General features: G+C 43.5%; 1 protein-coding gene across 1 annotated transcript in view; it reads right to left on the reverse strand.

Moving 5' to 3' along the window:
* PREP (prolyl endopeptidase) overlaps positions 1 to 6,589 on the reverse strand; it is a gene marked incomplete at its 3' end in the record, with an annotated part of 111,990 nt that extends 105,401 nt beyond the window's left edge. Inside the window, exons 1-2 of the mRNA XM_081998392.1 lie at positions 6,011 to 6,589; positions 4,598 to 4,672 (exon numbers count right to left, since the gene is read on the reverse strand). Of these exons, the coding sequence (XP_081854518.1) occupies positions 4,598 to 4,672; positions 6,011 to 6,220 (285 nt within the window). The 5' untranslated portion in view covers positions 6,221 to 6,589. The remainder of the gene's footprint in view (positions 1 to 4,597; positions 4,673 to 6,010) is intronic.
* Positions 6,590 to 15,771: the final 9,182 nt, after the last annotated feature.

Here is a 15,771-nt window from a genome sequence, read left to right on the forward strand (position 1 = left end):
ACCTGTAGAAATCTGTATCTGACAATCTATCACAAGCCTTGAACCAGGACATAATTTGCTAGCAGAAGAAAGGACAGAATGAAGAAAGGACAGAATAAGGGTCCAAGTAAGGCATATGCTTATGAGTGTCTCGGAAAATAAGGTAATTTGAAAAGCAAAATAATTTCTGAAGTGTTGTACTAGAAGTAGAGATGTTCTACTTGAGCAGGCCAGTCACTATTTTTAAAAAAAGTGTAACTAAATTTCATCTAAAAAAGACATGCCATACAAATTTTTAACCATGCTTTGTTACAACCTATCAGCTTTCTACATGCCACTAAACTATTCTCTTGACAATATAGTTTCTTCCACTCACAGTATACTTGCCAAGGAGAAGTCTTAAGATAGAAATTGTTTTAACATTACTGGTCTTTGTTACTAATATGTGAAGCATTTACAGTTTGTTTAACAGTTACCCCCAAAACTTTCAGATACATCATCTCAGTAAAAGGTAATTCTGTACAACTCCTACAAGAGGGCACATACCTTTTTTTCAAGTATTACAAAATAAAACTAAGCAGACTTCTGGTGGCTTGCCTGTTAGCATTTACTTTAGTATTCAGCAAAGAAAAATTCAAAGTGCAATTGGAAATTTATCAAACCATGTGAATGAAACACTGGTCAATTATAACTACAAATCCATTCAATTGTAGTTTTGAGTTTCAATTCTAGTCTTAATCCAAACATACACCTGTTCATAATACCACAACTCAACTATGTATGCTACATGATCCCTGCTCCCATCCCGCATGTCTGAAACAAGCTACACACTACTGCCTCCACTGTCAGTGAGTTAAGATACTGTATATGACTGACACACACAGAGTAGCAAAAGACTTTGCTGTATTCTAAAAATGAGCTTATTTCCCACCAAGTGTAAAAACAAACCAGTAAGTTGAAAAGTCCAACTGAGCCAAACCCAAGACATCACCCAAGTGTGGTTTTGCAGGCCTACGTCATCACCAGAAGTGTTTTAGCAGTGTAGCACAACATTTCAACTATGCTGAGGGTGCTTCCTCAGTTTGTCTTAAAGGTCAAATGGCCAAACAGTAGCAAAGCATGAACCCAGCTTCTGCACTTCCTCTCTCCAAAGTGAGGTAGGAACTTCCTCATCTCACCAAGGGCTCAGTTTTTATTTACTTATCTGGAGAAGGGAGTTTTGTTTACTTATAGCTGCACACAACTACTCCAACCAAGCACACACAGGGAAAAAAGTGATACAGTAAAGCACATGGATCATGAATATGGAGGTGTGTACTTCTTGAACAACGTCTTCTCCACAGAAGACTGAGGATGTGGCTTGACAATTGGCTTAATCAGCTCTAAGACTGTACATCTGAGAGGAAAGCAGTCCTGCTTAGCCACTTGCAGATTTCAATAACCTCTTTTTATAGTAGATACACACTGCATATGGAATCTTGGCCACCTGGCGAAAAAGTTTCTAGACCTATTTGACTTTCACCTAATTAAAAGTAGGCTGTGGGCTGCTAGAAAAGGAGAGATCCCATTCTTGAACCATCTTAGATCCAACTACCATGTGGCCTTGGGGTGACCTAGATTAAGCATGTGTGCCAAGAGAAAACTAATCCATCAAAGGCTTACCCTCAAGAACATCATCTTGTGATGGCTACACCCATGCAAGGGAGGGACAGAAACATTCAGGTCAGTGCAAGGAGGACGAGTGAGGGCAGAAAGAAACCACAGAACCACCTGACTTAATGGAAATCTGCATACTACAGTGGATCAGGTACAGTACCATCTGCACTCTCACTGCAAAAATACCCGATTAAACCAATTAAAAAAAAATCCCATCCTTCTATGTTCACTTGTTTGTAGGCTGCTAACTGTAAGGGCCCACATGATCATCTGGGCTAGCCACTGGAAAAATGTGTATGATTCTTTATATTCATAGCTGTTGTGGATAATTACTTTCAGTCCCAGTCCTGTTAAACCTACAGCAGACATCAGGTGAAACTACAATCAAAATTCCAGATGAAAATTCCAGAGTTAAAGGCAATCTCACTTGCCTGTGCTTCTTTCTCCATGCTTCAAGAAATAGTAAACTTCATGTTTCACCGGCTCACATCAATACAGCAATAAAGTGAGGCCGACCCATTTATTTTCTATGGTCACACCATTTCTGACCATTTCTACTAAGTCTAAAAAAGTAGATTTCCAACATATTTGAGTATCTACTTGACAGCACACACCAAACAATTCTGACTGCTTGCATATGAGAAAAAGTTCCTAACTTAATAAATGAATGACGTTCAGTCTTCACTCTTGGCATAAATCAGAATTTTCACTGTTACACACACTCAAACCAAGCAAGCATGTTGTAAACAGGAACCGAATAGGGGCTCTTTCGCTACAGATGAGCGTGGACACCCAAGGAATTCTTCTTCCAGTTCCGTACTTAATATACAGAAAATGAAAGGCAGCTTATTGTTAGAGGTGTACACAGGATATTTTTACTTTTCCCCAAAACAAATGGAGGTTTGGGACATTAAGGAGTTCATAATGAGAGCGAGCAACTTGGAAGAAGATTAGGAAGGACACAGGTCTCGAGGTCAGTGACTCGAAGGCTTGAAAAGTCTACAAAGCACGCTCCAAATTCTCTCTGAAGCCTGCACAGTTATTCAATTGCCTCTGCACCAGTGTCTGGTTATTCTTTGATCTGGTAAGTGCAGAATGGCTATTCTGCAGGAGTCCTGCAAACTATCTCAAGAACTTGGAGATAAAACTATGAAGAAAAGGTATCAAGAGTAGCCATCAGCAACCTCTGCTGTGTAGCACAAAGAAGTGAGTGATAAAGCAGATAAAAGGAGATCAGCACTTCAAGATTACTTTTTTCTGACCTGCTCTGTGAAGGAGGTAGAACAGCAAAATACTTTAATTGCCTTTGTTCAGTAAGTCCTGGAACTTCAGGAAAAGATGACATACTCACATACTTATACACACAGGAACTCTCTCCACCCTTTGCATCATACTACTACTGTACTGCAAAATTCTGCCAAGGCGTGTGTTTTTTAAAGTGTAGGCAACTAAGATTTAACAGTATTTTCATTCCACCAATATCACATCTTGTGTCTGGGCTTCTGCATTTTTATGCATGTCCCCCATTCCTTATTTTGCCTCCTATATATAAACTACCACCTCTGAAGAATGAGATTCACCCTCTTCCAACTGGTCTCAACCAACCTGTTCATGGTATGTGGCAAGAGTATTGAACACAGGGACACAAAAAGTCAGGTCTTGGCATTTTCTCAGTATCAACTCTTCCATAGGATCCCGAAAACCACTTTAATAGGTATTTGTAAGGCCTCTATAATAGAAAGACATAACCATACCTCCCCACACATATATCCCTCTGAATTTGGCATGAAACTATCCTACGTGTACTGTTTCTTAAGGATGCCAGAATAAAAAAAAAAAATCAAAATACTCCAAACTTACTAAATACCTAATTTTCAATGTTAACATCCATGGCAGAGTTTCTCACTAAAACCTGATCCCAAATGAACCTTTTTCATCCACATGAGCCCTTATATACACTGACAGATTTATAAGTAGGGAATGGGATCCCAACTGCACATGTTTTATCTTGCTCTTGACAGTTACAGTAAGTTCTATTCAACTATCCTCTAGCTCATCAAGATGTACTATGTAAGCACATACATGAGAGAACTTAGAAGAAATCTCACAAAGAGAAAGCCACCCTGCAGGGTATTTTTAAATGGAGATCTTGCCCTCCACCATCTTTCTGACACAATCATGCATACTAGCTAGATGCCAGTGTTTTAGATCTGGAACTACAGTTACCACAAAGATATCAGCCATTACAGAAGAAACCCCCTCCACACTGCCACCGACAACTTTCTGGCTATCACCCCTGCAACTCCTTATGCCATGAATATCAGAGGAACTGGCTTACAGTCATACTTTATTTTTTTCCCAGGATTCTCTCTCTCAACAAAAGACCAGTTCCAGGAGCACAGTCTAGCTATACCAGACTGCAGGCTGAAAACACTGCAACATCTGTCACCTGTAATACAAGCAATTAAAAAAGCCTAACTTCAGGAGGAAAACTTCTTTTTTTTTAAAATGGGGTCAAAAAAAAAGAAAGTATCCACATACTTTGTCACTGTACAAAGAAAACAAGCCAAAGGAGTTTTCTTTCTACCCTTCCTTAACTATTTTATTATGGCAATTTTGGATGTACTTAGGACAGTGGACAAAGCACTCTAAAATCATAGCATTTCTTTTCAGTGTGACAACACCTCCTTACCATTCAAATTGTCTAAGAAAAAGGGCTCAAGATAAACAGGGCCTTAGTTTTCCAAATTTTGTGATCTAGGTTATACCAAGCATTCCAGTCTTTCCCACATTAACACAAAGGTACAAAATAAGGGCATTGCTGTCGGTGCATGTGAACTACACCTACATTCACTACGTAAGTTTTCAAGAAGTATTAAAAAAAAAAAGAGAGCACCCATGCACCTAGTTTTATAAGAGAGAACCATGTCAAAACAGCCATTCCCATACAAAGACAGGTTACCTTTGTCTGTTCGCTATCGGGATCTTCAAGCCAGCAGTATGGGTCGCTTATTTTACACCCATGGTAATCCAACACCTGAATTTATAAAAGACAATACTTTAAAAAAAAGACATGCACGCAAGCAAACTCTATTCATCGAGGAATGGTAGTCATCAAGATGAAGGGTATTTGTAATTTTACAAAAGCATACAGCGCTAAGAAGCAAAGGAAATGAAAAGCAGCACCTTGCTGCCAGGTGAGTTGCTAATATTACCATTCTTTGGTGATGGCACCAAGGCAGCATAGCTGTCCTCAGAAAAAACAGAGCACCAGAGAAATGCAGAACATAAACATAAATTCCTTCCACATGGTACGTTAGTAAAGTAATTTAAAAAAACCAAGCAACACACAAAACCCCCAAAAAACCAAACAATGCCAAACCTCCTCCAAATCCAGGTGCTCAAGTCAATTCACAAAACCCAATTATTGGATGCACCCAAAATGTAGTCCTGGTTACACAACTGTCTCTGGTTTAGCCCTTCCTACTATTGCTGCTCACAAACATGTGAGTAAAGTACATATATAAATCTTAAACCAAAAACAAAACCAAAAAAACTCACAAAAGAGTAACCCACGTGGCTGAATTTATGTTTCCTTCTTCCAGCATACAAAATAAGACTAGATACCTGCTGTTACGAGTTGTATAGTTCAGCCTTTCACTCAACTATGAAAGTAAATACTTCAGTTTTTTCCAGTGTTGGCTCATGTCGGCAAACATTTTGGTTTAAAAGTGATGCTAGTTCTGTAAATAATTCCTGGGCTGGCGCCTAAAGCACAGTCCTTTGCGGAAGAAGAAAACTGAACCCATCCTTAGCCAAGCTTACAATGGAATCCTTGCGTATCAAGTCACGGCCGGAACACAAGGCGATGGGATATTTTACAGATGTGCCATCATGTAAAACCAGCCTACGTGTTCCTCTGCGCGCCGCCCCAGCCCAGGTGGAGGCCTGGATGGTCCCGGAGCACGCAGCGGCACTACAGCCGCGGGACTCGCGCTCCCGACTCGGCGCGGCATCCGCTCCCCCGGCCACCCCCGGCTCCCGCTTAGCAGCCCGCCCGGGGCGGCGGCCTCGGCCCCGCAGACGCGGGACGTGCCCGCAGGCACCGGCACAACGGCCACAAACCCCGCTTTGAACGTGCCCCCAGCAGCCACCACAGCCCACAGATGTTGGCAACCCGAGACCCTTTAAACGGAGCACGCTGGACTTGTAACCGCCGAAGCCGAACAAAGCCTTGAAAGGCGAGAAAGGACTCAACCCCACCCGAGCCGGCCCCTCGCAGCACCGAGGGGGCTGGCGAGAGAGGCTGCCCCCGCGGCCGGGCCCGGCGGCCGCCACACCGCCGGCGGACTGCCCCGGCGAGGGCCGTACTCACGGCGGTCTCGTCGCGGTACACCTCGGGGTACTGAAAGGCCTGCATGGCGAGCAGCGGCGGAGAGAGACGGGAAGAAGAGGAGGAGGAAGAGGAGAATGAAGCGAGGCGCGGAGGCGGCCGCGGGACTGGAGCTAGGACTGAGGCTCGGGCCGTGGCAGCGGCAGCCAGCAGCAGGCGTGCAGCGCGGCCCAGGCAAAGCAGCGCCGCCATACGACCCGCCCCCTGCCGACGCGCCACCGCCCGCCCCGGCCAAGAGAGCGGCGCCGCCGGCGGGCCGACTCGCACAGCGCCCCCTGCAGGGAGCCGCCGCGCAGGCACCGCCTGGCCGCAGAGCGCCTCGCGGGGGCCGGTGGGGGGACGGGCCACGGGCGTCCCTGCCGTTGCGCTCCGCTCGCCCTTCCTGGCACAGCCTGCGTCGGCGGGGGAGGTGCTGCCCCCTCACCACCTGGCCAACGGGTTTCATCCTCCTTATAGTAAACGTTGAAAAAAAAAATAAAATGTGTGAGTTTTTATTCTTCTATTTTTCCCGCTCAGCTCCCCTGCCTTGACACAGGGTGTGGGGAGAGGCTCGGGCCTGACCCCAAGAGCTGCCCTTCAGCGCAGCCTGGAAAACAGCGGCTGTTGCACGGGTGGGGGCTTGGGCAGCTTGAGGTTGAGCCCACCCAAACCTTCAGTGCGATTTCTATCAAACAGGGTCCTCCACAAGCTGCTGGAGACTCCCCTTCACGCTGAAAGTGAAGGCCAAGTTGGCCAACGAGTCCCGGTGAGGACGGCCATGCCAGCACACCGGCCCGGATGGCTGGCGCTCGTCCCGCTCACCCCTGGTGAGCAGCGGCGCGGGCTCTGGCCTGTGCAGCCAGTCTGAATGGAAGTGCACCCACTGAAGGTGTTTTGCGTGGGTGACCTCGGGCTCATCAGCCAGCTGTTCATTTTACAATAGTGTTTCCTGGGTCAGAAAACTTAAAAACATTTTCCCTTCCAGGTAGTGATGTAGTGGACCCCTCTATCATGAAAATACTGGAAACATGCAGAGGTCGGATTGTCGTTGGGCTAGCAACATGGCTGAACTGCTTTTCTTCCAAGTGGTTGTTGCTTCAGAGCTGCCGCCAGCAGCCCTCACCAAGTCATCCTGTCAGCCTGGGGAGGACTTCACCGCAGCTTATCCAGAGTAAACTCTGTGTGTACGTGTAGTGCGTGGCACCAGCTGGAGCCATGGAGGTTTGCACGGGGTAGTGTCAAAGGGTTCGATCAGCCCGAAGAGTGTTCACAGTTGCCAATAAAGTAACCACCTGGAATTACAACAATTTAAAACATTTCAGAAATGGCGTAATTTATAGTTACCAGCTCAGAAATGTGCCTTGATTGCTTACTCTTAATGGAAAGAGTTACCATCTCTAATTGGGCATCCTGTGGGGAGTTTGAGGGTTGTGTGCATATGAGGAAATAAGCCAGCCGCATAATGATCACTATTACTAAGTGACATAACTGCATTCATCATCTGCATTTACATCCTAAACAACGCCTACATGGCTTCTTGTCTCTTGTCCCTTCTCTCTTGGTCATTTTTCCTTCTTACCTTGTTTCTCTGTTAAATCTCCCTTTGCAAGGTTGCACAGCTGCCGACTACACCTTTTGCTCTGGCACTCAGAACATGCAACCAGCAAGGTGGTTAATGGCAATGCCTTGACATGCCCGGTGCTGATAAAAGCCTGCTAATTGTCTGCACAACTTGCTCACGTAAACACTGGCAGGCAAAGGCTGCCACATTTTTTTCTAGAGCTTCCCAGACAGACACACATATGTACATGAACTGGTATCATATGGAGAATTAGCTCAATACCTCTGTAAAGCATTTGTCTTGGCTGTGTGCTACACAAGCATACCGTATGTGCACAGTATGAGAGTTTTGAGCCGTCTCGACTGCAAATTCACTTCATACACAGCAAAAGGCCTTGTATCTAATTCAGAGCTGCAGTTTGCTTGGAGAAACCATCTTCTTTTTCAGCCTGCAGGTGTTGTCTGGGATGAATGTATTTTACATTTGTCCAGAATTTCTGGATGTTTAGCAGCTCAATGAGACTTCCAAGTAGCTCTGACTGAACAGCCATACATCCAAGTACCCTGGGCATTTCCACAATGTCTCTGTACATCAGCTTCATGCTGCAAAGGCAGCCAAGCGGAAAGGTACTGGCAGTTTTGGGCAGATGTACTTTATGCACACGAAGAAGCCTGATCTGCCGGGAGAGGGCAGCCTGACTGCACACCGCTGTGCAGCTGACACAGAGCAGCGCCTATATTTTTCAGGCTTCAGCAACCCATTCAATGCAGGGCACGGTAATTCCTGAATGGGCTGGCAAGCATCCAGTAATCATAGTAATTATCCATTACAATATCTTCCAATTCATCCTGGATACAGAGGAGGCGGGAATATACAAAGAAACCCAAATACATGGTTGCCCCAAGATAAGATCTTTAGGCCTGTATTTTACAAGCAGTAATTTTCTTTCAAAGGTGAGTACCAGGGACAGAAAGTGAATTTTGTTTTTACTGTGAATTTCTCATTTCTTTTTTGGGGGGGAGGCAGGGAAGGATCACCTGTGAACAACAGCAAAAGCAGCAAATCGACACGGCCTGAACTTTTCTTATCAGAAAAGCAGTTAATACAGATTGAAAACACTGCCCAAAACATGTTTTTCTTATCAGGGACCATGTACCCCATGTACAAATGAAAGGAAGGGCAGTGTGAAGTCTGTTAACAGAAATAGGTTATTGCTATACCTACAAAAGGTATAGCAATCTTCTCTCTTTTTCAGTATGTTTGTCTACAACAACGTTAAAAGTCATTAATGCTAGGACTGTATCGTAATTGAAAATTTGAAGCCTATCTTAATTGTTCAGTGCTGTAGCAGCAAGTAAAATTCTATTAAAATTTTACCTTTTCTCGGGCCTAACCAATCCCAGCAGAGTTCAGATAGGATATTTGATGAGTTTTGAGGATATGCTGCTGAGTAAGCAAAAAATTATCTTCCTGTACTTCAAAAAAAAGTTTGAAAATCTCTCAGCAATCTCAGTAGTTATTGCACTTGCATGTTAGAATGAATCTGATCATTTGAAAAACACATACTGGTCTCTGCTGATATTAATTATACTTTTGCTGATCATCCAGTCATTAGCAAATCTCTTTCAGCTTAGTCAGCATCTCCACAATGACTCACTGCAAGTAGTGTATTGACTCAGTAGGAAGTGACCTCATCGTCCTTGTCAGGGAAGATCTGACAAAAAATCTAGCAGCAAATTTTGTTTTTACCTTTCCTTTTCATCCTTTCCCCAACCTCACTCCACCATTATGACTTAGCAATGACCAGAAACTTTTCTGCTACTGAAAGAAGGCAGGTGTGTACCTCTACTCCTGTTTTCTTATATATATTTTTAATTTCATTTACCTAATTGTAAGACACCAGTTCTGCTGTTCAGACATCTATCAACAGGTGTCAGCAGAACCTCAGTATTTCACTATCATGAGCGTGTGCTGAGGTGTACAAATAACTCGACTTTCAGGGGAACATGACTCTGAAAGTGTCTGCTCTGTTGGATTTCTACTTTGGAAGCACTGACTCAAGAGCCTAAGTCCTGTTGATTTTCAGTGAATCTTTGATTTGTTCGTCTACTGTACATATTAATTATGAGAATTGTGTGTTGCTTATCGATAATTGAAGGGTTGCTTGTTTTTTGAGTTGAACTATGAAGTATCTTATGTAATGTAAAGGGTGGTTTTATTATCTCAGTTACAGAAACGTCTACATGATGTAGGCCTGGTCGGTATTTGAAAATACAATCAAGCAAAGCAATGTTTCATTGTGGTAAACTGCTCTGCGCACTGTGGGACAGGATGGGTCCATTTAAACTCAGTGGCATGCTGCAGAATCATACTCTAGTTTGCCCTGGGGTTGTGCATTGGTATGCTTACACTCCTGATGCTGTGAAGTCAATTAAGCGATGTAGGGATGTCCACATGGGGAGTTAGTATAGAACAGCAATTACAAAGTAGTATTTCAAAGCATTTCATCGGGTGGACAATCTAAACCATGGTTATGGTATGATAAACATATCTAAACTGACATATGAGTATCAACACACAGATCATAGTATAACTACACCAAATTAAAAATAACTTTTCTTTGAAGGAGTTTTTTCAGACAGATGAAAGTAAAGGTATTTTAGGCTCACCTTTTCCTTCTGCAGTGACCTTCCTTGTGAAGTGAAGAATGAACAAAATTCTAATCCTAGAAAAGGCTGACGACCTCTTTAACTGACCGCTTTGTTTTTATCCTTAAGTTTTTAACTGACAACAATTGGCCATTAAAAGAAGGATTTGCCAAACACCAGAGATCATATAGGAAAATCTGGGCCCTTGTGTCCCTGAGTAGATAGTCAATACTCAGCTTTCACTGAATTTGCTACGTTTGGGTCTTTTAATAAGTTATTAGAGTTTGCAAGGTTAGGTACTGTCTACTTATGCACTGTGTATTCCTGACATCTAGATTATAATTACTTCAGCATTTCTGGAAATGCTAATCTTCTAAATCCTAATCTTCTACAATTCAGATGGGACTCCATGGCTCATGTATTTTGCTATTCTTCTGAAGAAGGCTCTTGCAGAAAAGTTAGAAGGGTTTGAACTTTCCTTGCTACACAGTATTTAACAGGGGAGAAGGGTATGACATGAAGCCAAACACAGTCAATCAAAGTTTTTCTATCTACTTTTTTCCACACTTACTTCAACCAATCTTTGAATCAGCCCTTCCTTCATCTCCTCCCACCAAACATCACTCTGCAAAAAGAACTATCTTTATAAGCATCATTTTCTGTCTAATGAAATGATATTCATTCTTTTGTGTTGAAAGATAGCAAATCTGTATTAATAAAATGGAAAGAGAAGTTCTAATTTTTATGTGTTTGCTTTTGCCTTTCTGAATTACTCTTTTATTGTTGTTGTATGCTGCAAAAATACTTTATAAGATAATCCCTGTCTTCAGGCATCAAAATCAACTAAGACAACCTTTATATTGAAAAGGATGACAGTATAAATAGTTCTTACATGGCTGTATCTGAAAGTAGAAATAAGTCTGAATTGGAAGGAGGCTTTTTATTCTTTTCAGTTCTGAAAATGTAAGGGTAATATTTTTCTTGCTTTGGATGAAATCTTCTCCCTACTGAAGTCAAGGGATGTTTTGCCAATGATTTCAAGAGGGTAGGAATGTCACCCCTAATCTTGGCAGCGAGCAAAACAGAAGGCAGCTTCCTGTTAACAGCTTATGACTTGTTGACAGAATTTGAAATACACTAAACATAGGGGAACTGATATATTTTTCTTGGAAAGGAAAACTGTTTTAGCTCCTTTTTAAAGACTCCACATCTAGAAATATCTTCTTCTGCAGTCATCATCTACCCATGTTTAATATATTTAGAATACATGTGTTCAAATGGCTTAGAAATAGAGCTTTCTATTGTGCCTCAGAAAACATTTGGTTTGGGTTATAACACTATAGAAACTATAGATCCCTGCAGAAAAAATAAACTTTAGAGTCAGAGCACCACAAATGTGATTCCAAGAGAGACTTGCACATGCCTTTGAGAAGAACCTTTCGATACATGGGAAAAAGAAAGAAAGAAAACTGTATGCAATTCAGCGGCCACCGAATCTGAAATGCAAACTATGTCGGATGGTGTGCTGGGTTATCACACACAGTAGTGCTCTAGCCAGCCTGTCTAACACTTCATTTAAAACACTGCCACTGCAATTCCACAATAGAGACAAAAATAAGAAAAAAGAGAGGATTTCAATTCCAGAAGTGCCTTTGAAGAAAGGCACCAAATTTTGGTAGACACAAAATAATTATATTTGTAAAAAGTCCAATTTTTTTTTTTTTTAACATTCAGGGAAAACTTTAGCCCCTCCTCTAAAGGAGTATGAATTAAAACTAGTTGGGCAACTGAATAAAGTATTCCCAACACTGGTGTAGCTGAGTGTGAAATGCCTGTAGCTTTGGTACTGCAGTGTCCGTGGAATTCAGATGTGGACCAGGGCTTCACTTGTGGCCCGTTGCCACACGTGGTGTGGAAATGGTGAAGGTGCGTGATGGCTGAGTGCTGTGTATTTTTCCAGAGAGCTCCTCCCAGGCTGGAAGGGCAGCACAGGAAGGGGACATGACTGCTGTGAAGGGTTTACGAATGCGCGATGGCGGCTGGTGCCGCGGGTTATCAGCGATGGCAGCGGGGCCGCAATCGGCGCGGGGGAGAATTATGTTGTGCGTGGTGCCGGGGGGGCTGGTGGGAAGGCGTGAGGAGAGAGGAAACCTGCCTGCAGCTGTGGGCACAGAGGAAAGAGCGGGGAACGTGCTCTGTCAAAACCAGGGAGAAGCATCTTGTGGGAACAGAAAGGCTAAAGGATGAAAGCCGGACTGGTAATTTTAGCTGCATGGAAGTATGAGGTCATAGCTTTGAAGTTTTATGTATCAGGATTTACACAGAGCCTTGATACGAGAAGCCGAGGCGGAGAAAGTCCCGGTCTGGACGTGCTGACAAGTTCAAGGCCCAAGCAGCAGATGGGCCAGTGACGTTAGCCACAGCGGCTGGAAAAAGCCGCAGCAAAGGGAGCTTAGACGGCAGACGAAGAGCGCCGGTGGGCCGCGCTGAGCCTGAGCCGGCGGCCAGGCACCCAGCGAGGGGCAGGCCCAGCTCTGGGCTGGGACGGGAGGGACCGCGCCGGTGGATCTGGGCCACCAGCGCGAGCAGTGGGGCTGGTCTTTACAGATGAGCTTCCCTGGAGAGGAGGTGCCCTCTCCGGAGGGAGGAGGGGAGGCAACCAAGGGCAGAGCCCTCTGGAGCCCGCGGAAGGCCTGACAAAAACCAGGGCATGTTATTCTGCCGTTCCAGCGCCTGATGTGTCGGTAATAGCTTTTAATAACCGATTTAAAACCCTGCTACCCAAACTTCTGATGGCGCAGGTTCTAATGTAGCGTGGAGCTGGTACGGAAGCCTTACATGGTTTACCGAGTAAATAGTCACTTTTGGAGATGAATTTTAAGTTTCTCAAGTTACAGCAATACTACGGGAAACGAATGCCGTTTGTATATTTTGTTATTTCCTTCTCCTGGAGAAGGGTGCAGGAATTTCGAAGGAACAGAAGTTTCAAAGATCCAATAGATATTAGAACAAGTTTAACGCTTTGCTTCACCTGGAAATTTTCATGAAATTTTTGCAGGCTTTTTTTTTTTAATTTTTCTGTTTGTAGGGTTTTGAATTCTGACTGAAAATGAACGGAAGGAGAAATTGAGACAAATTTTATAAAAATTAATTCCCCTTCTGAACGTTTTATTACATGTTCTTCCTTTGCCTTCAGTCTAGGCAGAGGAAGCATCCTTTTCACTGACTGGAACAGGTTTCTGAGGACAGCCAGGAAACACAGAGCAACTCAAAGAAATTGCAGAAATAAGTATGACACATCTGGGTGGAAGAAAATTCCACAAAAAAATCCCCGTGAACTTTCCCCTAATTAATTTAATCCAGTTCATCCAATTCATTTTTACTTCCTGGTGGGAGTTCTATTCTAAACCCTGCACATGCCTGAGAGTCATCAAAAGGCACAGGACAAAGACCAGGTAGAACAAGGCCTCTGCCCTATAACTTTCTAGACCTACTATCCCAAAGTACTGCTGAAATTACTCAGGTCAGAAGGACCCTTTATACATCTTGGGAAAAAAATTTAAATCAGCATTTGTGCTGAATAGCAGTGACATGTCCTGCTTCCCCTTGTCCCGTTCCTCTCATATGTAGTGGTATTGTGAAGTCAATACTCAGCAGCCGTGTCTGATGTCTAGCTTCTGTAAAACCAACAGGCTACTGCTGCAGGTTATTTGATCCCTTACAAAAATTATTTAATTATCCATGGTTAAATATTCCAGAGGAAATAAAAGTACTTGGGGAAGAAACATAAAGGAGAGAAATGCAAGAATTAAAGACTGGGAAGACCACATTTACTTCTGCAAGAAGGGTCTTGCTTGCCTGGTAGACTTTCTTTGATCTGTAATTATGTTAGATGTTAGTGTTGCAGTAGGCTTTTTTTGATGCCTAATTATGTTAGATGTTACGTTGTTGGTGTTATTGCTGTAAATAACCCCTCTCTGGATTCCCTAATTAAATCTTTTAATATTATTCATTCCCTCCTACCAAAACTTACTTCAGTAATTAAAAATATGATGATAATTTATTCTGGATGTATGACTATTTTGTTCAGATATTTATTTAAATAATTGCATTTTATTACAACCTCACAAAAATTCATCTTCATCATTTAATTAGAGATGTATGTGGAAAGCCAAGAGGTATTTGGAGTTAGGCTGTGTTTGTTCACTTTATTTATGCCCTTACTCATGCAAACTTCAAGGTATTTACAAAGGTATAAAGGGTAATAGTTGTTACCACACCAAGTAAAACTTGCAAAATATCTCCGTTTGCTTCATGATAAGCACGTTATCTAAATCTTGTAAGCACTAAAGAGATCAGAGAAAGAAATGTACCTTTCTCTTGTGTAATGCTACCTGGATTTTCTTTTTGTCTTGTAGGAGACTGGCATGTTGCTGTAAACCAGCACTCTTAATCACTTCTGCACTCACTGCCCTTAACAGATACCGCTGCTGCGCCCAATATCGTACAGACACAACGCAGGCGCATGGAAGTAGACACATTTCTACATAGCTCTCAGGATTTCTCTTTTAACGGAGCTGACTGAAGGTTGCTGCCTGTGTAAGGGCTTTGCTTGTGCTGGCAGGTCACGGTTTGAGCTGGCAGGTTTCAGCCAAAGACACATTGGGGCATCAGGTAATTTGTGGGAATAACAGACTTGCTCCAAGGCTCAACCCTTTGGAAAAAGCACAGTAAATTTAGTAACTGTGCCCCTACACCTACTAAAGAAACTGAACTGGCCTTCTAGCTTCAGGATAATAAACCTAACAGCCTCATTTCCTGGAGGGTGCTGAAAATAAATGAAGCCAGCCCTCCTCATTCCAGGGAGTGGAAAAGTTGGCAATCGGTCTTCTCCAAGGGAAAACAAACAGAACCAGTCCCTTGGACCCAAACACAGGAGATCCCTCCCTTTTCTCCTCACAGAAGAGCACAGAGCTGAAACCGTGTTTGACTGAGTTAAAATAACCCTTTTTTCTTCCCTGGAGACTGCCTGATAGGCAAGTAAGATACTGGGACAACCACCGGGCTGGAACAGGAGCTTTGCCTGCTGAGCCATCCACTCTTGTGGCCCACCGCAGCTGGGGAGATTGAGCCCCCCTTATTTACTCCCGCTAACTTCTCCTTTTCAGGAGGATTTGCTCACCAGTGGGGACAGAGGGACTCAGTGATCACAGGGAGTGCTACACCTGAGCCTGACACTTCATAGGTCACGGTAAAAAAAGATTTATCCATGTCTTACCCACTACCATCCAACCACTCCCATCCCCTTCATAATCTGTCCCTGAATGGGCAGGATCAGGTTTGGAAGGACAGTGAGGAAATGATGAGGAGAGCCTTCATCCACCAGCTCCCTAGGGCTCTGCCTTAGAAGCCACAGAACCAGCCCATGGCTTTCACAACTGCATTAGTCCAATGAACTGGTGGGCTCTTGTCTATGGGCAGCTCTTCTGTGGTACCTCATGGTTCTGTCACTCCACCAGGCCCTCGCCTTTCCTCACATACATCTGAAAGACATC

Source organism: Phaethon aethereus, assembly GCF_964289735.1.
Source record: "Phaethon aethereus genome assembly, chromosome: 3".
NCBI classification, from domain to species: domain Eukaryota; kingdom Metazoa; phylum Chordata; class Aves; order Phaethontiformes; family Phaethontidae; genus Phaethon; species Phaethon aethereus.